The 27610-nt window shown below is 46.8% G+C and overlaps 1 protein-coding gene across 10 annotated transcripts; it reads right to left on the bottom strand.

Annotated features, from left to right (window-relative positions):
- Positions 1 to 842: 842 nt before the first annotated feature.
- Positions 843 to 26164, bottom strand: PMF1 (polyamine modulated factor 1). Of its 10 annotated transcripts, none has more exons than XM_065875626.1 (5): positions 25983 to 26164; positions 5151 to 5256; positions 4319 to 4419; positions 2905 to 3100; positions 843 to 1359 (listed from the first exon to the last, which is right to left on the bottom strand). In XM_065875626.1, exons 1-5 carry the CDS (start codon positions 26141 to 26143, stop codon positions 1306 to 1308), a joined length of 618 nt encoding a protein of 205 aa, XP_065731698.1. In that variant the 5' UTR covers positions 26144 to 26164; the 3' UTR covers positions 843 to 1305. The 10 variants fall into 10 exon arrangements, with proteins under 10 accessions (XP_065731698.1, XP_065731716.1, XP_065731706.1 ...); XM_065875644.1 differs by having other exon boundaries at positions 1306 to 1359; positions 4319 to 4416; positions 25983 to 26143; XM_065875634.1 differs by lacking the exon at positions 5151 to 5256 and adding an exon at positions 10794 to 10902 and having other exon boundaries at positions 1306 to 1359; positions 25986 to 26143.
- Between the last annotated feature and the right edge of the window lie 1446 nt (positions 26165 to 27610).

The following is a 27610-nucleotide window of genomic DNA, read 5'->3' as shown; positions in this document are numbered from 1 at the left end:
TCCAGCCTGAAAAGCCCCACCCCAGACCTGAAAGCCACTTCTGCCTCAGCTCAGCCTGGAGAAGAGGGAGGGTGTCCTCCCCCACCACCCACTCACCAGGTGGAGACCTGCCAGACGAAGCACTGCTGCCTCCACCCCACGGCCGGTGGCTGGATGTTTAGGCGTGTCCAGGAGGAGAGAGGAGCCACTAGGCTCAACTTGGGGGGGTGGGGTTGATGATCAGGGACCACCCTGCCATCTTCCCGAGTGTCCCCGCTGCTCCTAGACAGACCCAACCAGGCCTCTCTCTACAGAGTTAGGGTGAAGCCCTCGCCAGGGAAGAAAGTTCTGCCCCCACCCACACCCACTCCCTTCACCCTCCAGTCTGGAGGAAACACCCACTCTGCCTTTGGCTAAGTCACTCCTGATGCCCTGTGGCCCTGGCTGGGGAAGAGGGGGTTGTGAGAAGCCAGAGGACAAAGCCCCAGCCATTTGGAGGGCCCACTTGCTCCATGTTCGAGCACTCACCAGGCGCAAACAAACACCTAAGGAGGCCCACCATAGAGCCTCTCAGAATCAACCCAAGGCAAAGAGAAGGGCAGGCGCATGGACAGAGTGACACCCCCCCGGCAGCTTGTCCTGGCCTCAGGGAACCCAAGGCTCCTGGTTTCTGTGACAAGGGGCTTCACTGCCCTTCCATACATGATGGTCAGATACACCCCCCACCAACCCTCCCCAGCCTGGAGGCTCTCAGAGCCCTGCAACTGGGGCCTCGACTGGAGCCAGGACTCTGGAGTCCAGGGTGGGATCTTGGCCCAGGAGAGTCCTGGGAGAGGCCCAGGCAGAGGGAGCATCCTCACAGATTACAGTGTAGTGGAGGAAGTTTATTTGCGGATGTGGAGAGAACATGGCAAGGGCCCTTGGGCTGGCCAGCAAGGGGGCAATCAGTGGAAACTGAATACAGGTTCCCCAAGCCAGGTCCTAGGGAGGGCTCAGGAATAGGCGATATGTGTGATGGGGGTAGGGTGGGGGGTTGGCCTGAACCTAAAGGAGAGGCAGCATGGTGCCTAATTCCCAGGGCGGGAGCTGGCCAAGAATCCTAAAGTTAGAAGAAAACACTGAGGAATCTGAAGGTAGTGTGTGTTTTTGACCCCAAGGGAGCCCCAGAGGCACAAAGGCAGTGGAGACAGCTGAGGCCTCCTTCTCCGGCAAATTTCATCACTGCTTAGGGACTGTTCTCGGAGGCAGCTCACTCAGGCTCAGCATCCTGGACCACAGGCCCTTGACCTTGACTGCCCTCTGCTCCTGGGCCAGGCCCTCTCCTCCTCACTCAGGCTCCCTCAGCACAGCCACCAGCTCCTTCTGTTCTCTGTGTAGAGCCTGGCATCAATGAGAGAGAACAGACAGACTGGGAGATGAGAAAATCCAAACCCTTTCCCTCTACTGTCCTTGACTCCAGGCCTGGGTTTCCCCCAGGATGATAAGGAAGGGGTCTGAAACTCATATCACAGGCCCAGCAAGGCATATTAGGAAATCCGCCCCACTCAGCAGTTGTTTATGGCAGGCTGGGTGCCATGGCCACCTAGGCTGGGCCTCCCCAGAGAAGAGCCAATTTTCAAAAAGGGCCCCTTAAGTGTCCCCCGATCCTCTGACCTCACTGGAGATTTCTAGCTGAGAAACTTTCTTAAATTAAGTGGACTTTCAGCTGGGCTACAGACATGGGAATTGTAGTGAAAAAGGGCTCTTTGAGCCCACACAGGGCTCAGCACTCAACACTCAATCCAGCTGACCCACTTCAAACAATGGTTAGCATCTGTAGCTGTAATGGGAGAGGTGTGGCTATAAGAGCAGGGGGCTTCCTTCTTCCTCTTAAAATAGAAGCACTGAATGTCAGAGCTGGCAGGGCGTTGGGGATCACTATTTGGCCAATTTGGAAGCCAAAGCCTAGACAGGGGAGTGACCCTTGGCCTCATGGTGATGAAGCGCCAATGGCAGAGCAGCCGGAGGACTCAGCAAGGCAGCCCCAGGACTCAGCAAGGCAGCCCCGAGAGTACCCGAGACACAACTCTCAACTGTGGAACCTGTCCCAGGAGACGGCACTAGGCTGAGGCCTTGGTTATACCACCTGGGTGTCTGCTGTGTAGGGCCTGGGCCACCACACTACACTACACTACACTACACACTCCCAGGGCCAGTGTGTTACAGGAGGAGGCTGAGGGGGTGAAGATAAGAGGAAGCAGAGCAAGGCACCAGCCTTTTTCCTGCTGCCGCCTCCCTGAGGCTTGGGGCCTTGCTGAGGCTGGGGCAGGGCCTTCAGATTGCCCCTGACTGGTCTTGGGAAGAAGACCAGGGGACCTGAGAGCCATGGATCTGGGGACTTCTTCCCCTCGGGAATAGGAGGGTCTGCCCCAGGAAGGGAGCTGTCGAGTGGCCACAGGTAAACATAAGTTGGACATCTAAATGATGAGGAGAACCCAATAATGGGCCACCGTTCAAGCCCCACTAGAAACCCTCTTTTGGAACTACATTTTGAGCTGGCGAGAAAATCCATCTCATCACTCTGTAGCCACATGTGCTATCTGCGTCACCCAGCCTGATTACTCTCTTGCCCCTTATTCACCAACTTGGCCCCAAGTGACTGTGGGCCACTTTCAGAAATTGAGTTCACCCTCAAAGGACACATATTTGTTGCATGGAGGATATGTCTTAGGTATGTTGACGGCTCTAGAAGTCATTCTACTGTACACATTTTAAAAGTACTGGGCAGTGATCACATGGAGTAGAACCACCATGGCTACAGAGGATTAACCCTGATCCTGACGTGGAGGAGCCATCCCTGGGCAAGTCACTTGCCCTCCCTGGGCCCGTTTTCTCCTCGGCTGCAGCAGGGGAGCACGTGCCTGAGGGCAGGGCCGGGACACTCACCTGCCAGGCCTGCTGCCGGGCCTGGCCCTGCAGCTGCAGCTCCTCCACCTGCCTGCGCCCGGCCAGGACGGCATCTGCCAGCTGCCTGTTCTCGGCCTCCTGTTTCTGCACACGGCGCTGCAGGGCGTCCCGCTGCTGCAGAAAGTAGGGCACCACAGCGCTGCACAGGTCCTTCTCTGGGATCCCACTAGGGCGCCTGCAGGGCCGCAGGGGGCGCAGGGGTGGGGACAGAGAGTCGTTGTGTGGGGTAAGGCTTCTCCTTCCAAACCCAGCCAGTGGCATTCCCACCTTCAGCCTCCAGCTGGCTGGCTCTCCAGGACTCTCCTGCAGTCCCTCTCACTCCCAAGATCCAACCGCATGGCTCCTGCTCCTGAGGGGACGCTAACCCCTTGTCCCTTAGCTTCAGCTCCCAGGAACCCATCTCTCCTCTTCTCACCAACCCACACCTTAGCCCTCCTCCTCATCCATAGACACTCCCTCCAGCTGTAAACCTCCAGGGCTGGAGATGATTTCCTCGGTCCTTGTGACCATGTGCCTTGCTGGTGCCTCCACACCATGGGACTGTGAGCTGGAGAGATGGGGGAAGGTGGTGGCCTGAGAGCAGGCCCAGACCCCAAGAGGCCCTGGCTGGCTAATGTGAGAAGATACAGGAAAGACAGGTCTGAGGAGGCAAGAGTTTAGGGGGTGCTGAGTGCCCAGAGTGAGGAGATAGGCCAGTTCTGATGGGCAGTGGGGTAGAAGCCACTGTAGGTTCTTTAAAAATTCTTTCTCAGTTATAAAAGTTAATTCTCTTAAGTTATGAATGTCACAAAGCATTAGCAAATTGAAAAGCACAAAAAAGGTTTTTACTCCTCCTGACCTAGGATTCTACTCAGGCAGGAAATGGAGGCAGGAGGCAGGAGCTCAGGCCACTTGCCATCTCGGTGGCCTCAACTCTCCACTCCTGTCCCCAGGGCCTCCTTCTCCATCCTGCCCAGAACAACCTGGCAGCAGGGCTGCCCACTGGAATGACAGCCCCGGGAGAGAAGGTCTTTCGTGTCTTAGTCACTGCTGAGTCTCTGGCATCTACAACAGTATTAGGCGTATAATAAGTGCTTCTAAGTGTTTGTTGAATGAACAAATGAATAAAAACCAGATGCCTGGGCCAGACTAATCGACATAAGACTCCAAACCTCGCTATTGTGCCTCATCCCACTCCCTCTACCCTCTCTCTTGCAGGCCAGATGGGTCCTGAAATGAGCTCCCTGGGAAGATTTCTCTCATCCCAGTCACCTCAACCCCCTGGACTACATGCGCTTGCCCCCAGCTCTCCTGCCCCAGAGGGGCTATGCATTTGTCTCTCTGTTCTGGGTCACTGTTTGGTGTTGGTCCTCTCCACCTGTCCATGCCGGGGGGCAGGCATCACCCTTCTCACCAAGCCGGCTCCTCGCAGTCCTTGCTTCCTTCCACAATCGCATCCAGCGCATTCAGGACAGCTTCCAGGTTTCCCTCCGCTTTGATTTCAGAGATTTCCTCCTGAAAAGAGGAAAGAGCTATAGTAATACCAGACAACTCCACATGCTGAACTACTAACGGCACTTAGTAAAATTTTAGCTAATTTAAGTTCTGTCTTTATACAAATATTCCAACTTTTCTACATGTGACTTTTATAATTAAGAAAATAAAGTATAAAATAGAAAACATTTAAAAAGAGCCTGCAGCACATCATCTCTGAAGGCTGCATCCTTGCTGTTGTCCCCACAGCTGAGCACCCTTTGCGGACAGCACACATACATTCTGATGCTTAATGAAGCCCATCCTGGAGTGTGACAGCATGGAAGTTAAACTCCCAAGAGGGATCACTTAAAGACAGGAATGGAATCCTGTCCTTTTCTGTATCCCCTCCGGTATGCAGTTCCAATGAATTCAACAATTTGCTAAATGCCTCCTCTGTGCCAGGCTCTGCACCAGGTGCTGGAGAAACACAGAGGAGTAGACCCAGGCGTGCCCTCGCTGAGCTCACATGGTCAGGTGGGACAACAACTATAAACTCAATTACAACACAGGGCAATGAGACAAGAGGCATTCAAGATACCCCTGTCATTTGGAGGGAACGGATGATGGCCACTGCAGCCTGGGGGCACAGAGGACAGTTTCGGGGACTGAGGGTACAGAGGGGCTGACGGCAGGGTCCCTGCCTTCAGGGGGCTGATGATCTGGAGGCAGGACCCGAGCCAATAGTACCTGCCGGGCTTCTTGCCACTCACCTGGATAGATGTCTGCAACTGAGTTACAAACTTGTCATAGATGCGCCGTGTCATCTCAGGCTGCAACTGGTAGAAGCACTTGTAACAGTCAGTGAATCTCTGGTAGCTGGGGGTAAGGAGAGAAGGCAAAGGTTGGGGGGTTCAGAGTCATAGGCTCTTCTTGCCTGGGCAGCCCTGCCCCTCATCACAGGACTCTGAGCCTTGTCTCCTTCATGGTGCTGGTTAAAGGCAGTAGATGCAAAGTGTCTCATCTGCAGCTCCAGTCTCTGAGGATGGCTCAGCCCCACCAGTCTCCCCACTTCCTCTCAGCAGAGCCCCAGTTGAGTTCACCCTTTGAAGGGTGGGTCACAATTAGGCCAGCCGTGGTTCTTAAACTTGACCTTACCAAGCACCAAATCATCAGGAGAGCTTGTTAAAACTCAGATCGCTGGGCCCCACCCCCTCAGTTTTGAACAAGTTCCAAGGTGCTGCCGGTGCTGCTGGTGCTGCTGGTCTGGGCACTCCACTTTGAGAAGCTCTGGTCATCCTAGTCCCCTGGCAGGGCTGCGTTAGGACAGGACATGTGGTCTCTCGGAGAGGTTTCCTTACTCCTAAAAAGAGCCACACCGGAACGAACTGATGTCTGTAGGGCATGACTACATCCAGGTGATGCCTCTAGCTCCCGGCAACCATGGAGGGCCTGGTCTGAGAGCAAAGTTTCTACCCTAAGGAGGCAGAGCAGAAAGAGGGAAAGAAGCCGGGTCTCTGAGAATATCGTCAAGCTGCTGAAAACACCCACCTGGAGCAACCCTACCTTGGGGCTTCTTGTTAGTGAGCTAATGGATTTCTCTTATTGTTCACACCATTTAAAATCAGGTCTCTGTCACTTGGCAGCAGATACACCCCTTGTAGCTGGAAAGGTCAAAGGGTACCCAGTACACTGCCAACAGCTTGTTCTTCTTGGAAAAAGAAACTCAAATAAGGTAAATGGCTGTCTCCTCTCCCTCCTCATTTTTGTGCGTGTCTCTCAGCCTGCTCTCTCAGGCCCTTCCCCTCCACAAGTGTTCACTGAGCACCTGCTATGTGCTGGGTGCTCCGGGTCAGTGAGACTGGCCCGGCCCTCCTAGAGCTTCCAGTAGAGGAAGAGATGGCAGCAAACATAGAAACTCACATGTGAATGTGGAGAAGATTACTTGTGGAGAGTGCCTGGAAGGAAAAGAACCAGGGTCATGGGGCTGAGAGTGTGTACCATGGGGATCACCTCTAAGTGGGGAGGTGGTCGGTGAAGCCCTCTCTGATGAAGCAATGTTCAAGGGACCTGTGAAAAGTGTCTGAGGAGGAGTCCTGGAACACAAAAAACCCACCCTGACGCTTCGCTATGGGCCCAGATACCCCTCAGCCATGTGAGCCAGGCTGCTGGGCTCTGGACAAACAGGGGGTTAGGTACCTGGAACCCCATGCATAGCCCCCACCACACCCAGGGAGTCACTAGTGGGTCCTCCTTTTCTCATGGCTCTTTGGGCCTCCTGGCCTAATTCCTACCCCCAAAACAATGTCTTCTGAAACAGGTGCAGTGTGAGAGCAGTGGTGTGCTGAGGCCAGCTCACAGTGGCTTGCAAGAGATAACCGTTAAATTTCCAGGAAATCTGTGAGCCAGTTGTTAAACACAGCTATTACTGAAAATTAAATTATACAAAGTTACAATAAATTATATTAAAAACAAAGGTACCGGGACGTCCCTGGTGGGGCAGCGGTTAAGAATCTGCCTGCCAATGCAGGGGACATGGGTTCGAGCCCTGGTCCAGGAAGATCCCACATGCCGCAGAGCAACTAAGCCCGTAAGCCACAACTACTGAGCCCACGTGCCACAACTACTGAAGCCCGTGCACCTAGAGCCTGTGCTCCGCAACAAGAGAAGCCACCGCAATGAGAAGCCCACACACTGCAACGAAGAGTAGCCCCCGCTAGCCACAACTAGAAAAAGCCCGCACACAGCAACGAAGACCCAACGCAGCCAAAAATAAATAAATTAAATAAATAAATTTATTTTAAAAAAAAAGATACTAACTGCTCAAAACATATGACTTCCTAATCATTCTACACATTTTACTCTGCTCTGGAAGCTGTTTCCATCTATGGTCTTGATCTGTGGAAACAGGTGTGCTGCTGCCCATCTCTTCTCTACTGTGTGTAGTGATGCTACGCTGGTAAGCTTAGCAGAAACTGGCAAACACTGCAAGCCAGGGCTTTATTTCAGGAGAGCTGGCTGTACGCACCTACCAGCACACCTCTGGGTAAGGGTGACAGTCTCTCATCCTTCTGAGGGTACACATTAGACATCAGTACCCCTTGGAGGCTAAACCTAGGTACCAAAAGGACAATACAAAGATGACAGGCATCATTTCAACCTGCAGCAGAGCCCCAGACATCTTGTTGTTTTGCCACTGACCCCTCGAGCCACGCAGCCATGTGGCTACATGGAGGAATGTGGAGGGATACATGACACCTGACAAAGCACAGCTGGAATTGAAACCGGGTAATTGTGGCTTGAAATGGGTTTGGCTCAAACACGGGAGATCCTGTTCCTCCTCCCAGCCCACTCGCCAGGCACATCTGAGCTGGGTGCATCTCCACCCAGTTCAGGCGGCTGGCAGCAGACAGGGCCCAGGGCAGGGGTGAGGATAATTCTGCCCACCAGTGCTGCCCGTCAACCCTTCTGAGACTTCAGTGAAAGTGAAGGACCCAGAAACATGTACACTGTTACAAACACACAAGATGGGAAACATATGCTCCAAGGACATGGAGGGAGAACAGCCAGGTTGGAGGTCAGGAGGAAAGTGATTTCTTTTCTTTTCTTTTTTTATTGGAATATAATTGCTTTACAATGTTGTGTTAGTTTCTGCTGTACAGTGAAGTGAATCAGCTATATGTATACATATATCCCATCCCTCTTGGACCTCCCTCCCCCCAATCCCGCCCATCTAGGTCATCACAGAGCACTGAGTTGAGCTCCCTGTGCTATACAGCAGGGTTCCCACTAGCTGTCTATTTTACACATGGTAGAGTATTTATGTCAAACCTAATCTCCCAATTCATCCTACCCTCCCCGTCCCCCACTGTGTCCACACGTCCATTCTGTACGTCTGCGTTTCTATTCCTGCCCTGCAAATATATTCATCTGTACCATTTTTCTAGATTCCACATATATGCATTAATATATGGTATTAGTTTTTCTCTTTCTGACTTACTTCACTCTATATGACAGACTCTACGTCCATACACATCTCTACAAATGACCAAATTTCATTTCTTTTTATATAATATTCCACTGTATATATTTATATGTATATATTTATATATATTTATATATATATATTCCACTGTATATATTTTATGTAATATTCCACTGTATATATTTACCACATCTTCTTTATCCATTCATCTATCGATGGACATTTAGGTTTCTTTTCTTTTCTTCTAGTTTCATTGAGACATAATTGACATACAGCACCCTGTAAGTTTAAGGTATACAGCATAATGATTTGACTTAGATATATTGGTAAATGATTACCACAATAAGTGTGGTTAATATCCATCATCTCAAATAGAAACAAAAGAAAAAAAAGGATTTTTCTTGTTATGAGAACTCGTAGGATCTACTTTTTTTTTTTTTTTTTTTTGCTGTACGCGGGCCTCTCACTGTTGTGGCCTCTCCCGTTGCGGAGCACAGGCTCCGGACGCGCAAGCTCAGCGGCCATGGCTCACAGGCCCAGCGGCTCCGCGGCATGTGGGATCCTCCCGGGCCGGGGCACGAACCCATGTCCCCTGCATTGGCAGGCGGACTCTCAACCACTGCGCCACCAGGAAAGCCCGGATCTACTTTCTTAACAGCTTTCACATATACCATACAGCAATGTTAACTGTAGTCATCAAGTTGTACGTTACATCCCTAGTACTTATTTATCTTATGACTGGAAGTTTGTATCTTTTGATCAACTTCATGCAATTCCCTCTCCCCCCAGCCCCCAGGGATTCCTTTCTTGGGAGACAATGCAGACCTGGGAATGCTGTGAATGCCCTTGTGAATTTCCCAAAAACATACATTCACAGAGAAACAGGAAAAGTGATGCATTTTAGAAAACATTCATTGCCACCCCCTCCAAACATTAACTTTTATCTTCTCATGTAAACTCTAATGTCTTTGTGGATAGGGACGCCATCTGCAATGGTGCTGGGATTTCCAGGGTACCCAGAATAGCACACTCAAGACATGCTGTAGACCAGGCAACTGGGGCTGAGCTGAGACCTGGGCTGCCTGGCCTCAGGCTTGGTCCATTCCCAGCCACCTCCCCTACCCTGGACCCCTGGGCTACTTGGACAGAGCAGTCCTCTTCACAGAGCATCCCCAATGGCCCCTCTGCCAAGCCCCCCTTTGCCCTCTGCTGGAACGGTCTCCTGGCCTCGGCCTTCCAAGGGTACACAAGGGGCCATCCAGCTTTGTGCTGGGTGAGTGTACGGCTCTAAAGACTGCCTGTCCTTTTGCCTACGTTCATATCCTACCTCTACCCCTCATCAGCTGAGTGAGCCCGGACACCTTCTTTACCTTTATAAGCATCAGTTTCCTCCTTTGTCGAATGGAGATAATAACTATCCATAAGTCACAAAATTACTGTGAGGATGAAATGAGGTTACATAAACAAATACTTAGTACAGTGCAGAGCACACCCGGAAATGCTCCATGTTAGCTACAATTATTATTACTATTCTCAAAGGAACAGTCCTCACCACCCCCTGAGAAGTGTAGAACACAGTCAGTAACTTGGCTTCCCAGGGTTGAGAAGTCTGCAGAAGCAGGGGCTTAGTAAATGCATTTTGGTTGCAACTGCATATGCAGGAAGAACCCATTGGCCCCCACTACAAAGAAAAGGCTACACTGTTGTCCCACAGAAAGGACCACATTTGTCATCAATGAAAGTAACTTTTTTTTTTACATCTTTATTGGAGTATAATTGCTTTACAATGATGTGTTAGTTTCTGCTTTATAACAAAGTGAATCAGTTATACATATACATATGTTCCCATATCTCTTCCCTCTGCATCTCCCTCCCGAAAGTAACTTTTAAAAGCTGCATTTACTGCTTCAAAACAGAGATGACTACATTAACTGATTTTAACCTATTTTTTTCTCTTAAATACTTCTTGTGCAATATCTGAGATACCATCACTGTTTGTTTGTTTGTTTTTGCGGTACGCGGGCCTCTCAGTGTTGTGGCCTCTCCCGTTGCGGAGCACAGGCTCCAGACGCGCAGGCTCAACGGCCATGGCTCACGGGCCTAGCCACACCGCGGCATGTGGGATCTTCCCAGACCGGGGCACGAACCCGTGTCCCCTGCATCAGCAGGCAGACTCTCAACCACTGCGCCACCAGGGAAGCCCCATCACTGTTTTTGAACTCACTGATAAAGCATGTCTTTTACTGCACTAAAAACTCATTGTAAACTGAATTATCACACAAGTTTAACTTAAAGTACTTAAGGCCAGAATCAAACTCTGGTGGCTAGTCAATCTGTCAGTTTACATACGCAGATAAATTGTGTAAGAATGGAAAGACAGAGGCACAGACAAGTAAACACGTGTACTAGTGCTAAGGAAGCCCTGGCTTGCCTTCTTTCTCCATGGTAACCGGCTTGCTGCCCGACTGAACGCATGTTCCACAGACTGTCCGCCAGAGGGCGGGTGAGAACTGGCGTTTCCGACCAGTAAAGGAGAGGAGGCCAAAGACAGACCAAGACGGAATAGAAGCTGGGGATAGAAGCTGGGGATAGAAGCGGGGGAGCGCAGTGACAGAAATTCATGCTCTCCACCCTCCAACCACCACCTGTACAGCTGCCCTGTTTCATTAAGAAATGTTTTTCGGACTTCCCTGGTGGAGCAGGGGTTAAGACTCCGCCTGCTAATGCAGGTGACATGGGTTTGAGCCCTGGTCAGGGAAGATCCCATATGCTGCGGAGCAACTAAGCCCATGCGCCACAACTACTGAGCCTGCGCTCTAGAGCCTGCGAGCCACAACTATTGAAGCTTGCGCACCCTAGAGCCCGTGCTCTGCAAGAAGAGAAGCCACTGCAATGAGAAGCCCACGCACCGCAAAGAAGAGTAGCCCTCACTTGCCGCAACTAGAGAGAGCCCGTGCACAGCAACAAAGATCCAACACAGCCAAAAATAAATAAATAAATTTATTTATTTATTTAAAAAATGAAAGCAGAGAAAAGAGAAGGGAAGGGAGGGGAGGGGAGGGAAGGGGTTTCTCTGTTTGGTCTTTCCCCCTCCCCCCTTTCTCAGCCCCAAAGACTGAGAAAGCAAGAGGGGAAAAGAAAACAGAAGTGTTCCTTGATGAAAATAAGAGGTCAGTCAGCCACATGTAAATCAATTAAGTTAGAACATTCCCTCACACCATACACAAAAATAAACTCAAAATGTCTTAAAGACTTAAAATATAAGACCTGACACCGTAAAACTCCTAGAAGAAAACACAGGCAAAACATTCTGACATAAATTGTACCAATGTTTTCTTAGGCCAGCCTCCCAAGGCAATAGAAATCAAAGCAAAAATAAACAAATGGGGCTTCCCTGGTGGCGCAGTGGTTGAGCATCTGCCTGCAGATGCAGGGGACACGGGTTCGTGCCCCGGTCCGGGAAGATCCCACATGCCGCGGAGCGGCTGGGCCCGTGAGCCATGGCCGCTGAGCCTGCACGTCCGGAGCCTGTGCTCCGCAACGGGAGAGGCCACAGCAGTGAGAGGCCCGCGTACCGCAAAAATAAATAAATAAATAAACACATCTACCTTTAAAAAAAAATAAAATAAAATAAACAAATGGGACCTAATCAAACTTACAAGCTTTTGCACAGCAAAGGAAACCATAAACCAGTTTCTCTACGAACTGGGAGAAAATATTTGCAAGTGATGCAACCAACAAGGACTTCCTGGAGGAAGCAACGTCTGAGACCTATGAGAGCAGCAGGAGTCGGTCAGAGGACAGAAGGCCCTGGCAGCGCAGCTGAAGAGTGCATAGACATGCCTGTGTATGAAGATGTAATAACAAGAAATGTGTACTGAGCATTGACTAGAACCAGGCACTGTTCTAAGCACTCTACGTGAAGTAACTCACTTAGTCCTCACGATAACTCTATGAAGTAGGGTCTATTATCACCATGCCCATTTTTCAGATGAGAATGCTGAGGCAGAGAGAAGCTTATCCAAGGTCACAGAGTTGGGACATGTGGAACCATCTGCTCTGGATCAGGTGCCTTGGCCTCCCAGACACACAGTCTGCAGGCTGGTAGGCCAGACACATAGAGTCTAGACCATATCATGATGGGAGGAGCTAGAAAAGGGTTTTAAGCAGGGGTGGGACAAGATCATATTTGTATGTTAGAAGCTCCCTCCGGCTGCTGTGTGAGGGTAGACTCAGGAGGCACAGCTGAGGTGACTGCCGACTTGAGCAAGGCAGACACAGTAGGGATAGAGTGAGGTAGATGGTCTGGAAACACACAAAGAAGAGAGAATCAGCATGATGGGGCTGAAGCCGCACACCACAGTCTGGTGAGTCATACCCACACTTCAGAAACGAATCACCGCCAGTAGCACGCATCATCTGCACATTCAAAGATGGTGAGATATTTCTGAAACACTTATTTAATCGGAACATTTTACATATCAAACCACTCTTTCCTGTGAAAAACTGTTTCCTATGAACACCAACAGTCTCTGCCACTAGTTTAAAACTCTACCAGTTCATGTACGAATGCAATCAGCTCTCCTTCCTCGGTCACTGTCAGACGTAGGCTTTAAGTCAGTTTACACAAATCACACTGCAGCACATCTCAGGCTGCAAGACTGGACCAGGACAGGCACTGGACCAGTCTGGCATCTAAGAACTTAGGAACTGCCAATCACCTCTCACTCCCTTCAGCCCCCCCGGCACTGACAACACATGTGGCACAGCTGCCAGGTGCCACGGGTACCCCAAACAGTGCTAACTTCAACCGGGGCCCCACCAACACCAACTCTAATCAACTGCCTCTCTTGGCGGGTCCTGATTTATAACAAAACATAGCAAGCCTCATCTGCTTGCTTTAAGAGAACAGCTGTTTCTCAGAAGGTCCAGGAAGCTGTAAGGACAGAAAAGAATCCTTCATTTTCAGAGGACAAGGGAGAGGTCGCAAATGGTAAGTTCCAACATGGCCACGTTTCTATGTTCTGAAGCCTGAGAAAGGACAGATTCGGGCGTCTTTGTGTCAGCCGATCCAATGAAATGAAGACACCCTAACTGAAGACAGGGTTGTGGGTCTGTGAGATCTGATAGCCCAGCGAGGCCAATAATCTTCCAGTCACTGTGGAGTGCATCATATAATTTGCCCCCCTAGTTAAGCTAACATGAATGTGAAAAATATGCTGAGCTGTAGGGAAAACCAACCTGCGGTTTAAAATATCCGTTTGGATAAATGACATGTGAATAAACTAGCTTTTACTATGTAAAGATTCCTGTCCTCGCTATAAATACTTGGTCTTTGGGATTGAGGACTTCTAATGACTTGGGAGAGGGTCAAGCATTTGGATACATTTTAAAAGTCTGTATTCATACGACATTTTACTGAGCCCTTTCTATGTGGAAACCAGCCGTAAGTTCCTACTTAACAAAATGAGGGGAAGCCTGTTCTAGCGAGAAGCAGTAAGTGGAAAGAGCAGGTGGCAAGGGTGGGGGGACAGTGCAGCACTCAAAGCTGAAGAGCTTATGTGCGTGTATGTTTGCACCTGCACGCAAGTGTGCATATGCTGCATACCCATGGCCCTGACCATGGCTAGAGAGACAGGAGGGGCCAAGGAGTTAATGGCCTTTTACACTAAGCTAAGGAGCTGACATTTGATTCTGGAAGCAACCCTGAGCCAATTAAGCAGGAGAAATACACACTCAAATCTGAGCTGTAGACTGTAGGGGGCAGGACTGAAGCTGGAGGGCCATTTTGGAAGCTGGTGCAACAATCGTATGAGAGATAGTGAGGGGCTGAACTAAAGCATTTGCAAAGGATGGAGAGGACACTGAGGAGACAGGCTGGAACCAACAGGGCTTGGTGGTTGACTGGAAGTAAGGGGTCAATGAGGACTCCCAAATCTCTGGCCTAGAGAATGAGTAGATGGTGGTATCTTCAACCAAGTTTGGGACCACAGAGGGAGGAGAAATCCTGTTTTGCTGAACTTAATGGTTCTGAGGGACACCAAGTGGAGATTTCTAGTAGTAGACTGTTAGAGATAGAGGTCTGAAGCTCAGGAGGAAGATGTGGCTTGGGAACCCTCATTTATTCCGAAACTATTTATTGAATATCTACTATGTGCCAGGCACCATAATAAGCAATGAGTAGAGAGTGGTGAACAAGACAGATAAGGTCCTGTCCTCAAGGACCTTACGTTTTATGTGGGGAAGATAGACCACAAACAAACAGGCAGACAGTAGAACTATATACTGTGATAAGTGCTATGAAGGAATAAAATAAGGTGCCATGATAAAGAATAACCAGGGGTGAAAGGTGGCTTTAGAGAAGGTCAGGGAAGAGATGGAGGAAAATCATTGCTGGCAGAGCAAACAACAAGTGCAAAGTGCCCTGAGGTGAGAAAGCTCTTGACATTCTAGGAAATGAGGTTAGTATAACCAAGTATAGTTAGAGAGGGGAACAAGAAGTAGGCAGGGGCTAGAACATGTGGGGCCTTGGAAGCCATGGTAAGGAGCAATGAACAGTCACAAAGGACTTTCAGCAGCAGCAAGATATCAAATGGGATGTGATCATGAACATGTGTAGGTGAAGTAAGGAAAGGGCAATACTCACACATTTAAGGGTCAAGTGGAGAAAGAAGAGCCCAAGAAGGAGCAACTAGTGAGGTAAAGGGACAGAGAATGGTGTTGCAAGCCAGGAGAGAAATATCAAGGACAGAGAAGTGGTTAACAGTCAAATGCTGCAAGGAAAGCAAGTAGGTTAAAGATGAAAAAATATCCAAAATATTTAGCAACAAAGAGTTATTAGTGACCTTGAAAGGAAGGTTTTAGGGGAATGGTGGCAAATTGCCCTAAGCTGAGGAAAAAACTGGAGATGGAGAACTAGAACCTGGGAATGCAAAGACCCAAAGCCACAACCTGGGATGTAGAGGGAAGGAAATTGATGGGGAGGTCGCTAGGAGGATGCAAGATTGGGCATCTCTCAGCCAAATTTGTAAATGTATAAACTCCTGCCTGGTGGTCTCAATTCTCTCTATGAACCAGGTGTTGGGGTCATTTTCACTGAGAGGGTACAGGGAGCAGAGCAGGGGAAGGGCCTGAGGGACATGATGAAGATTTTAAATAGCTACTGTGGAGAAGGGCAAGAGAACTGGTTGGAGACACGAGGATCATGGGCTCACTGAGGGCCCACATGAATTCCAAGAACATGACTTTGTGGAGGCACCATTTTCCACCATGGGTGAGACTCTACAGTGCTGCTCGGGGGCTGAGTGTAGGGGCAGAGGAGTGCAGACAGGATACTGAAGTTCGGTTTGACAGTCGGTGGGCTGGAAGAATGAGGGAGCAAAAGAGCTGTGAAACAGAAGTGTGGCTGCCTTGCATCTCCAACTGAACCTATCCAAACAGATGTCTTGATTTCCAACCCCAGACCCATTTCTCTCCCCCAGCTCTCAGCGGGGAGTGTTTCTTCCCCATCTCAGTCGATGGTAAAATCCTCCACTAAACCACTATCATGAAGAGTCAGCATCCTCTTGGAGATCCCCTTTCCCTCATCTTCCCCTCCAAACCACTCTTTTTTTTTTTTAACCTTTTTTTAAAAAAATGTATATTTATATTTATTTTTGGCTGTGTTGGGTCTTCGCTGCGCATGGGCTTTCTCTAGGTGTGGCGAGTGGGGGCTACTCTTCCTTGTGGTGCGCAGGCTTCCCATTGCAGTGGCTTCTCTTGTTGCGGAGCATGGGCTCCAGGGCGCGTGGGCTCAATAGTTGTGGCTAGTGATCTCTAGAGCACAGGCTCAGCAGTTGTGGCACACAGGCTTAGTTGCTCCGCGGCATGTGGGATCTTCCCAGACCAGGGATCAAACCCGTGTCCCCTCGATTGGCAGGCGGATTCTTAACGAATGCGCCACCAGGGAAGTCCCCATAGTATTTTATTAGATAGTTATTATATTTACATAACCACATTCTTCAAATATTGGACATTTTTGGTGGTTTTCAACTATTTTCCACTGAACATGGAGCTACGATGAATATTTTTTGTATGTAAACTTTTTTGAACTTCTTTGAAATAATTATAGATTTGTACGAAGCTGCAAAGAAATGTATCCTCCCTGATGTTATTAACATCTTACACAACTATAGAACAATATCAAAATCAGGAAGCTGACATTGGTGCAATCCAAAGAACTCATTCAGATTTCAACAGTTACACATACATTTGTTTGTGTGTGTACATCTTTTTTTTTTTTTTTTAATTTATTTTTGGCTGCGTTGGGTCTTCGTTGCTGTGCCCGGGCTTTCTCTAGTTGCGGCAAGCAGGGGCTACTCTCCATTGCGGTGCGCGGGCTTCTCATTGCGGTGGCTTCTCTTGTTGCGGAGCATGGGCTCTAGGCACATGGGCTTCAGTAGTTGTGGCTCACGGGCTCTAGAGCGCAGGTTCAGTAGTTGTGGCAATGGGCTTAGCTGCTCTGCAGCATGTGAGATCTTCCCGGACCAGGGACCGAACCTGTGTGCCCTGCATTGGCAGGTGGATTCTTATCCACTGCACCACCAGGGAAGCCCCCGTGTATCTTTATCACATGTGTAACCACCACCTCAGTCAAGATACTAGATGCTTTTTAAATATATTTGTCGGACTTCCCTGGTGGTCCAGCGGTTAAGAATCCGTCTGCCAATGCAGGGGACACAGGTTTGATCCTTGGTCCAGGAAGATCCCACATGCTGTGGAGCAACTAGGCCCATGCACAACTACTGAGCCTCTGCTCTAGAGCCTGCGAGCCACAAATACTGAGCCTGCATGCCACAACTACTGAAGCCCGCGTGCCCTAGAGCCTGTGCTCCACAACGAGAAGCCACCCCAACGATAAGCCCGTGCACCACAACGAAGAGTTCCCCTGCTCGCCACAATTAGAGAAAGCCTGCAAGCAACAACGAAGACCCAACACAGCCAAAGATAAATAAGTAAATAAATAAATTTAAATAAATAAATTTGTCATGATGTGGGCTGGGGTCTCAAAAAAATCAGAGTCTAGAAGCCTAGAAAGACCTTAAAAGAATCCTACCAACAATCGATCATCTGCACAGCAGTCAGAGTACCTTTTAAAGATCAGTCACTGTATTCAGAGCATTTCAAATAAATAGATTTTTAAGCCAGTGGAGAGCCATCTCCCACACACGGAAAAAAAAAAAAAAAAAGACCAGTCACAACTTAAAAAATATCAATGGCTTTCCATTTCTCTTAGAATAATAAACTCCCTTGCACCTAGTAAAAATAATAACCTCTCTATATAATGCAACAAAGATAGACTATGGGGAAAAATAGATATAAACAACTGTGATGGGAGATTTTAAAAAAGAAATGAATGGCTCAATCAAGAAGATTTTTTAAATGAGCATATAAAAAAAAAATATATATATATATATATATTTTTTTTTTTTTTTTGGCCACACCTCGTGGCATGCAGGATCTTAGTTCCCGGACCAGGGATCAAACCCGTGTCCCCTGCAGTGGGAGCATGGAGTCCTAACCACTGGACTGCCAGGGAATTCCTAAAATATTTTAATAATAAAATTTAAAAGCTCAAACTAATAAATAAGTATAGAATTTTATACCCAAGAAACAGAAACTGCACTCTTTTCAAGTGTACACGGAACACTGACAAAAACTGCCCATAGACTTAGCCATATAGAGCCAGTGTCAAAAATTCCCAAAAAATCAGCATCCCACAAACTGTGTTATTTCACCATAATGCTATAAAATTAGAAATTGCAACAAAAGGAAAACTTTTTAAAAATTACATGTCTGGAAACCAAATGACATACTACTAAATAATCATTGGGTTAAAGAGGAAATGGTAAGGAAAATTACAAAGTACATAAAATTAAATGACAATGCCCATATGTAAAAATATGAAATTGGACCTCTTTCTCATATCATACAAAAACTAACTCAAAATGGATCAAAGACCTAAATGTAAGAGCTAAAACTATATAGAAGAAAATATAGGCGTAAATCTTCGTGATCTTGCATTACACAATGTTTTCTTAAATATGACACTAAAAGCTCAAGCAATCAAAGAAAAAACTCTTCTCAATTTTTAACCTAAATAAATAAAATTAATAAGTAATCTAAATTGGACTTCTCAAAATTAGAATTCTTACAAGCTAACAATAAAACAACAAATAACCCAATTAGAAAATGAGCAATGAGGAACTTCCCTGCTGGCACGGTGGTTAAGACTCCACACTCCCAATGCAGGGGGCCTGGGTTCGATCCCTGGTCAGGGAACTAGATCCCACATGCATGCCACTACTAAGCAGCCCATGTGCCGCAACTAAGGAGCCAGTGAGCCACAACTAAGGAGACTGCCTGCTGCAACTAAGGAGCCCGCCTGCTGCAAGAGCTGTCACAACTAAATAAAAATAAATAACTTTTTTTAAATGAGCAATGAATTTGAATAGACATTTCTCCAAAGACGATATACAAATGGTCAATAAGCACATGAAATATGCTCAGCATCATTAATCATTAGGAAAAGGCAAATCCAAGATGCTATGTGATACCAATTTACACCCACTAGGATGACTACTGGCTGTAATTAAAAAGATAGACCTAACAAGTATTGGTGAGGATGTGGAGAAATCAGAACCCTCAGAAACTGCTGGTGTAAATGTAAATTGGTACACTTGCTTTGGACAATAGTTTGGCAATTCCTGAAAAAGTTAAACATAGAATTACTATACACTCCAGCATTTTCACTTCTATGTATATCCCCAAGAGAACTGAAAACACCTGTTCACAGATGTTCATAACAGCATTACTCATAATAGACAAAAAAAATTAAAAACAACTCCAAATGTCTATCAACTGATGAATGGATAAATGAAATATGGTATATTCATACAATGGAATTATTAGTCATAAAAAGGAGTGAAGTACTCATATATACTATAACACGGATGAACCCTGAAATCATTAAGCTAAGCGTAAGAAGCCAGACACATAAGACCACATGTTATATGGTTCCATTTATATAAAATGTCCAGAGAAAGCAAATCCAGGGCTTCCCAGGTGGCACAGTGGTTGAGAGTCCGCCTGCCGATGCAGGGGACGCGGGTTCGTGCCCCAGTCCGGGAAGATCCCACATGCCGCGGAAAGGCTAGGCCCGTGAGCCATGGCCACTGAGCCTGCGCGTCTGGAGCCTGTGCTCCGCAGCGTGATAGGCCACAACAATGAGAGGCCTGCGTACCACAAAAAAAAAAAAAAAAAAAAAGCAAATCCATACAGACAGAAAGTAAATGGTTACCAGGAGCTGGGAGACTGGGATGAGAAATGGGAAGTGACTGCTAATGAATACTGTACAACGTTTCTGGAGTGAAAAGAATGTTCTGGAATTAGATAATGGTGACGGTTCCACAACTTTTTGAATATACTAATTTCACTCATTAAAGGGTGAATTTTATGGTATATGAATTAAATCTCAATTTAAAAACATAAATGACTATGAAAATATTAGATATAAGAATTTGTAGAAACCAGCAAAAGCAGTAATTATATGAAAATTTATGGTTTTAAACACATTTTTCAGAAAACAAAAACGATTGAAAAAGAAGAGTTAAATGTTCAACTCAAGAATTTTGGAGCTGTTCCCTGGTGTCCTAGTGGTTAGGATTCCAGGCTTTCAATGCCGTGGCCTGGGTTCAATCCCTGGTTTGAGAACTGAGATCCTGCAACCTGCATGGCGCCGCCAAGAAAAAAAAAAAGAAAGAAAGAAAGGAAGGAAGAATTTGTGAAGAGACTAATAAAATAAATCTAAATAAATAAAAAAAAATAAGGATAGATACAAAGAGACCAATAGTAACCTCAAAACACAGAAATTAAAAAAAAAAGGCTGATCCTTTAAAAAGATTAATAAGATAGAACTCTGGCTACATAAAGTCGAAAATAAACAGCATATAATGGAAAAAAGGGAAATAATGAAAATTAAATTAATAATTTCAAACAGTTCAGTTACAAGTTAATATAACAGGTGAAAGAGACAAATTTCTGGGGGGGAACCTGTAAAATGGCAAATCTGTCACAAGAAGAAATAACATCTAAACAGACTTGTAGCCGTTAAAGAAACAGAAACACCAAAAATCTGCAACAAACACTATGGGGACACTTTGAGGACAAAACAAAGGTGCCTACTGCATCACTGCTCTTTAACATAATACTGCCAGTCCTTGACAACCCCAGAAAGTTCTAGGCGTAAATGAGCTCTTCCAAACTTTTGAGGACTAGATAATCCTGATTTTATATAAATCGTTCCTGAAGAGGGATATATGTGGCTAATATATCTTTGGTGCTATAAGCTGATAAGGACAGTGAAAGAAAAGAAACCATAGGCCCATTTCACTTATGGCATACAAACACTGATCTAACTAAATCCAACTGTATTTTTTAAATGCATCATAATTAAGTAGATTTATTCCAAGAATGCAAAGATAGTTTAACTTCCATAAAATCTTCCAATGTAGATCATCAACGTTAATGAACTAAAGAAAAATTATATGATCTTCTTAACTGGGGAAGAAAACATTTGATAGGTTCAACACCAAATCATGATCTTCTTAATAATTCTCAGAAAACTAGAATGAGACAGGGACTTCCTTAATTTGCCAAAAATACATACCAAAAATTGCAGCTGAATGTTTTGAGGATCCAGAAAAATTCATTCTGAAGTTCACAAGGAAAAAAATCAAGGTTCTCAAATAGCTGGGTCAATTTTAAAGTGAAGAGAGAAGAGGGACTTGCTGTACCAGATTTACAGTTTGCTACAAAGGTTTGGTATTAAGAACCCATATGCACTGGCACAAAGACAGGTGAATAGATCTGGGGCAGAAGAGAGACCCAGGGACACAATAGGCGGAGGGACTTGCCATACGATAAAAGGGGCTCCCTAAAGCAATGGGGACGAACGAACTGTTTAGTTGACAATGATTGGGAAAACAAAAAAAATAAGACTGACTGAGACTACCACTTTACATCTGAATCCAGACAGATCACAGATTTAGAGCAGAGAGTAAAATGATAAAATAGCCAATAGAAGAAAACACTGGAGATTATCTTTGTGACCTGGGCATTGGCATAGCCTCTGTAAAGAAGACCTCAAAAGCACAAGCCATAAAATGAAAAACATGAATTACATGAAAATTAAGGGTTTTAAAATACAAATTGATTAGGCAATACTTAGCAATTTATTATGACTGTTTGAAGGATACGAAATTAGTGCAAAGGCTGAGAAGAGTCATGAGTATCCATACTGCTTGGGAGAAGGTCCCTTGGGATGACTACCTTTCTCTTTCTGCTTCATCTTCCTGGGGTAAAGTGTAAGCAACTAAAATCTGTGTAATTTTTTATTTAATTAAGGATTTCTGTTACTCAAAGGACATCATAGACAAAGTTAACATCTAACAGAGACAGCTATTTCCTCTTCAGTCTGAAACAGACAAAGGATTGATATCTAGACTATACAGGGAACTCCAGCAAATCATCAAGATAAAAAACCCAATTAAAAAAATAAAGGTCCAAAAAAAACCCAAAAACACTACAGAAAATAAGTAGGCAGTTCACAGAAAAGGAAGCCAAATGACTAATGAGGTATATAAGGAATTGCCCACACCTATGAGGAATCAGAAATGTGCAAATTAAAATAATAATGAAATACCCCTTTCACACCTTCAGAATAGCAAATATTAAAATGGTAGATACCCAGTGATGGTGAGGACACAGGAGAAAGGAACAGCTTTTCTGGAAAGCAATCTGACAAAACATAGGTAGATATAAACCCTTGGATCCCGTGATTCCAATCCATTATATACCTCAGAGAAATTCTAGCACTAGTCTGTGAGGGGATGTATCCTGACATAATTTGTGGAGGAGGGAGCTGGAAGCAACCAGGTGCCATGATAGGGAATGGGTAAGTGCTGGATGCATATCATGAAATGACAAGCAGCACTGAGAGCTCTGAACCATATGCATTTATAGTATATCCTTAGATCTTTAAAAAAAAAAATCTATTAAGTGAAAAAAGACGTATGCAGCACAACTATCATTCATATAAATTTAAAACATACACAGACAGGGTACTACCCTGGTGGCGCAGTGGTTAAGAATCCGCCTGCCGGGCTTCCCTGGTGGCGCAGTGGTTGAGAGTCCGCCTGCCGATGCAGGGGACACGGGTTCGCGCCCCGGTCTGGGCCGCGGAGCGGCTAGGCCTGTGAGCTATGGCCACTGAACCTGCGCATCCCGGAGCCTGTGCTCCGCAACGGGAGAGGCCACAACAGTGAGAGGCCCGCGTACCGCAAAAAAAAAAAAAAGAATCCGCCTGCCAATGCAGGGGGCATGGGTTGGAGCCCTGGTCTGGGAAGATCCCACATGCTGCGGAGCAACTAAGCCGTGCGCCAGAACTACTGAGCCTGCACTCTAGAGCCCATGGGCCACAACTACCGAAGCCTGCACACCTAGAGTCCGTGCTCTGCAACAATGAGAAGCTGACGCACCACAAGGAAGAGTAGCCCCCCGCTTACCTCAACTACAGAAAGCCCTCATGCAGCAACAAAGACCCAACGCAGCCAAAAATAAATAAACAAATTAAAAAAAAATACACAGACAAAACAACACACTTTACAAGGATGCAGACTTATTCAAATGTCACCTCCCTGCACTCACACTAACCTAGACCCCTTCCCCATTGCTCTCTGTTCCTTCACGCTGATTTATTTTTCTTTGTGGCACAAGAAAGTCTATTCCACAAGAGCAGGGACCTTCCTATCTTGATCACTGCTGTATCTCCAGCTCCTAAAACAGAGCCTGAGACACTGGAGATGTCCAAAAAACATTTGTACATGAATACATGAATAAATGGAGGACATATAGCCAACAGAAAGCAGGGCCTGTGGGGAGGAGAGAGGAGGGTAAGAATGAGTAAGGGAAAGCCAATCAATCAATCAATGGAGAGGTCTTGCCTGGACATAAAATGATGATGTGTCATGAATGGGCCATAAAAATGATTACAAATTATTTTATCAAATTTATTACTATGGAAACTAGGCCCTGCTTGATAAGGCTGTCACCTGCCTGTGCAGCCTCCTCTGATTTTCCTCTCACTCTGCCAGCTCCTAGAACGCCCTGACCATTTCAGGACCTTTGCACAAGCTGTCCTTCCTTCCTATAAGCTTTTTCTCTAGTTCTTTGAAAAGCTGGTTCCCTTCTATTCTTTGTTTCATATCAATGTCACTTCCTCAGAGTGGAATCTCCTAACTGTCCTATCTAGTGTTTTCCTTTCCCTTAAGTTGCTCGTTCATTACCTTACCAAACTCTATGATTATTTTGTTTACTTCATGTCTCTACCCACTGAATATGACAGGGGCCTTGTCTGCTTTATCATATCCCCAGCACCTGACACAGTGCCTGGCACAGAATAGTCATTCAAATATTTGCTGAGTGAATCAGTGAGTGAAGAGATGTATCATAAGGTTTTTGTAGGAAAGGTAAAGTCCTAAAACCAGGAGGGAAGGAAATAGGGAGCAGATGAGAGTCTTGATCATGTTAAAGAACAGGGGTAGTGGGGACATAGAGGGTGGATGGAAAACAGGCTGTGGTCAGACCCCTTAAAGTTCTGATAACAGTGTTTCAGCATTAACGTTCTGGGGTATGGGACCATGGACAAAACTCTTCCTTTAAAGTGTCCAATACTGTTGTGACAGGCTGGGACCTGGGGCGCTTTCCTGCAGTGCTTGCACCTAGACAAATGTCTCCTCAAACAACAATACAAAGTAACTATAAGGGACTAAAAACAACTACATACATGCACAGTTGGTGCAAATTCTGATCAAGATACAAAAAGACCAAAAAGCCAACTGTCACTTTCGAGGTGTCAGGAGCAAAAGCAGGGTACTGCCCATGATCCCTGCACACAGCACCACTGAGGGGGTGGGCAGACCACCTAAGCCACCTTTCCAGCGGACCAATGGATCCACCCCTACCCTCACCCCATTTAAGGGACCAGCTCACTCCCCCTCAGAAAAATGAGCAAGGACACCTGTAACTTGTTTTCACTCCCTTATGCAGCAGCATGAGTCTCAATAAAGCCTTGCCTGAATTTCTCCTCTGGCCTCTTATCAATTTCTATTTAAAAAAAAAAATATTTTTTCTTTTATTCATTTTTTGGGGGGGGTTGATTTATTTTATTTATTTTTGGCCGCGCTGTGTCTTTGTTGCTGCACATGGGCTTTCTCTAGTTGCGGGGGCCTCCCCTCGCTGCAGCGGGCAGGCCTCTCACTGCGGTGGCCTCTCCCGCCTCGGAGGACGGGCTCCAGGCATGCGGGCCTCAGCAGTTGTGGCTTGAGGATGCTCAGCAGCTGTGGTGCACGGGCCCAGTTGCTCCGCGGCATGTGGGATCCTCCCGGACCAGGGCTTGAACCCACGTCCCCTGCATTGGCAGGCGGATTCTCAACCACTGCGCCACCAGGGAAGCCCATATCAATTTCTATTGATTAAAGTGTCCAACAATTCAGGTCAACAGCATTGTTAGAATATTGCTCATATAAAGTAGAAATCAAGAGAGGAAGTGTTTCTTTCTATGGCAATACATTTAGTCCTCACAACCACCCAGTGAAGGTTATTACTATTTCCATAACAACAGCTAGAAGTCTAATGCTTTCTACGTAGCCGGCACTGTTCTAAGAGCCTTCTGAGTTTTTACTCATTTAAACCTCAGAAAGACCGACCCTATGAGAAAAGTACTATTGTTCCCATTTTATTTATGAGGAACGCAGGCACAGAGCAGTTAAGTCTCGCTCACTTTGAGTTGGGCCAAGACTTGAACCCTAAATCTAACTCCAAAGCCTGTCTTTCCTCTCAACCACCTATAATCAAAACTAGGCTTACTGGGGACTTCACTGATGGTGCAGTGGTTAAGAAACGGCACGGGTTCAAGCCCTGGTCCAGGAAGATCCCACATGCCACGGAGCAACTAAGCCCTGCGCCACTACTACGGGGCCTGCGCTCTAGAGCCCGTGAGCCACAACTACTGAGCCTACATGCTGCAACTACTGAAGCCCGTGCGCCTGGAGCCCCTGCTCCGCAACAAGAGGAGCCACCACAATGAGAAGCCTGCGCACCACAATGAAGAGCAGCCCGGACTCGTGGCAACTAGAGAAAGCACGCAGGCAGCAACTAAGACCCAACGCAGCCAAAAATAAATAAAATAAATAAATTTATAAGTGCATCCATTATTTACAAAAAAACAAAAAACAAAAACTAGGTTTACTGGAAGGAGTAGCTACTTGTCCTAAATGTGCTCCACATTACCTAATTAGGTATTAGTAAACATCACGTGACTTCCGGAAGGTTAGGAATTGAGAATAGAATATGACTGCCAATGAATAACCCAGAACCCCAGACCCACGTGACTGGGCTGGTTCCCCTGGGGCCGTCCTGGTCTCGCGGGGTTTAGACTCTGGCGGGGCAAACCCTCTTTTTGCTTCTCGCCCACCTCAACCTACTGCGAGATAGGCACTCAGCCTCACTTCCTCCACCTTACCTCCCAGCAGCGACCAACTTCTGGATGAAAGTGTCCACCATGGTGTCAAAAAGCTTCACCCTCGAGATGGTAGTGCCGGGGCGCGCAGATTCCTGAGATAATTCCTCAGGCCCTTTTTCCTCACAGCCGCTGCCTACGTTGACGCCGCTCGCTTCGGCCATGTTGAAATAAAACCGCCAAAGCTAACTGGCCCGACCGCTCCGCCCACCGAAGCCCCCGATTGGCCGCCCCCGGACTGCGCGCCTCCGATTGGAAGCAGCGAATGTCTATCACCGAGCCGCGAGGAGGGGAAACTGCCGGAGGCGGAGGGTTACACACGTATTAATACAAGAACAATACACTTACGTAACATACTTTCTCGGCAAGCGGGCAAAATAAGCGCAAAGCTCAAGGACTCAATAAAAACGTTTAATTACACTTCGGAGACTTCATACAGTGCAACAGTGAATGTTCGCTGTTAATATTCACGAGCCCATTTTATCAAATGTTAACTGCATCTGCACTTTGTTCCCCTGTCCTTAAATACTCCCATCAGGTTTCCCGTCTTGCCCAGTCTCCCGAAAGTTTCTTCCAATTTTGGCTACAGACCAATATATCAAAAATTCCAATTGGTCCAGATCCATGGTCCTGGGAAAATGGAAGCCCACTATCCCACCCCGACCAAGGCATTTTAACCAAACCCAATCCCTCTCCCTAATATTAGATGGGAAAGTAGGGGCCAGGGGTCCCTTTTAGTAAATGCCCATCATCCTTTAAAACTGTGTGTGTGACAGAGAGAGACAGACAGAGGAAACAGGTGAGAGACTGAAATACTGTACAATAGAATAAAACAGAAGAAAGAGTCTGGAGGAGTCTGGGATGGAAACAACCTAAGACATGAGAAACAGGAGACTACCTCCTGTCCCTGATACTTTACCCACTTTGCAATGGTGGGGAAGGACTGAAGACAAGACTGTAGGGAGGGGAAGGTGCGGAGCTGAGAAAACCAACCTCCAAAGGTCTCACTAGGATGAGTTTAAAGAGAAAGGAGGGACCCCTGGCTTCTATTATGTTGGTGGTTCTTAGGGTAAAGGAGTGACTGAGAGGCAGGAAGATTCATGATCTGTGGGCCCAACCCTTTGGATGACCATTTGTGAATAGAAATTGGAGGACTCTTGACAAAGTGCAAGAAGGGACAGACAAAAATAAAAATAAGTGAAAGAGAAAATAACCCTCAAAGATAGAGCCCAAGATGGGCAGTGGTGGTGGTGAAGGTAGAGAATTCAGATTCTGATCTTGCCTGGGGGATAGAATGTGGGGCAGCCATAAGAAATATCAAGGCTTCAGGTAGCTAGCACCTTTCAAATTGGCACCATGGCCTCTCCCAGGGGGTGGGACCAATAAGAAAGTTTGAAGGGTCATCCAAGCCAGATGTCTCAAGTAAAAGTGCAGGGTTTGATATGCCTTCTTCTCATTCCATTTACTGCACCTCTCCTCACCTGCAACACAAGCTTGGTAGAGGAGGTGTGTGTTGTGGGGGAAGGATGAGGCAGGGAAGGAGCACTCATCATCTAGCTCCTGAGAGCTTCAACAGATCATCTCGGCAGTATCAGGCTGGTAAATGCAGTGGTCCTGGTATTGGGTGAGTT

The sequence above is a fragment of the Phocoena phocoena genome, chromosome 1 (assembly GCF_963924675.1).
Source record: "Phocoena phocoena chromosome 1, mPhoPho1.1, whole genome shotgun sequence".
Taxonomy (NCBI): Eukaryota; Metazoa; Chordata; class Mammalia; order Artiodactyla; family Phocoenidae; genus Phocoena; species Phocoena phocoena.
This window is presented reverse-complemented; position numbering and strand designations above follow the sequence as displayed.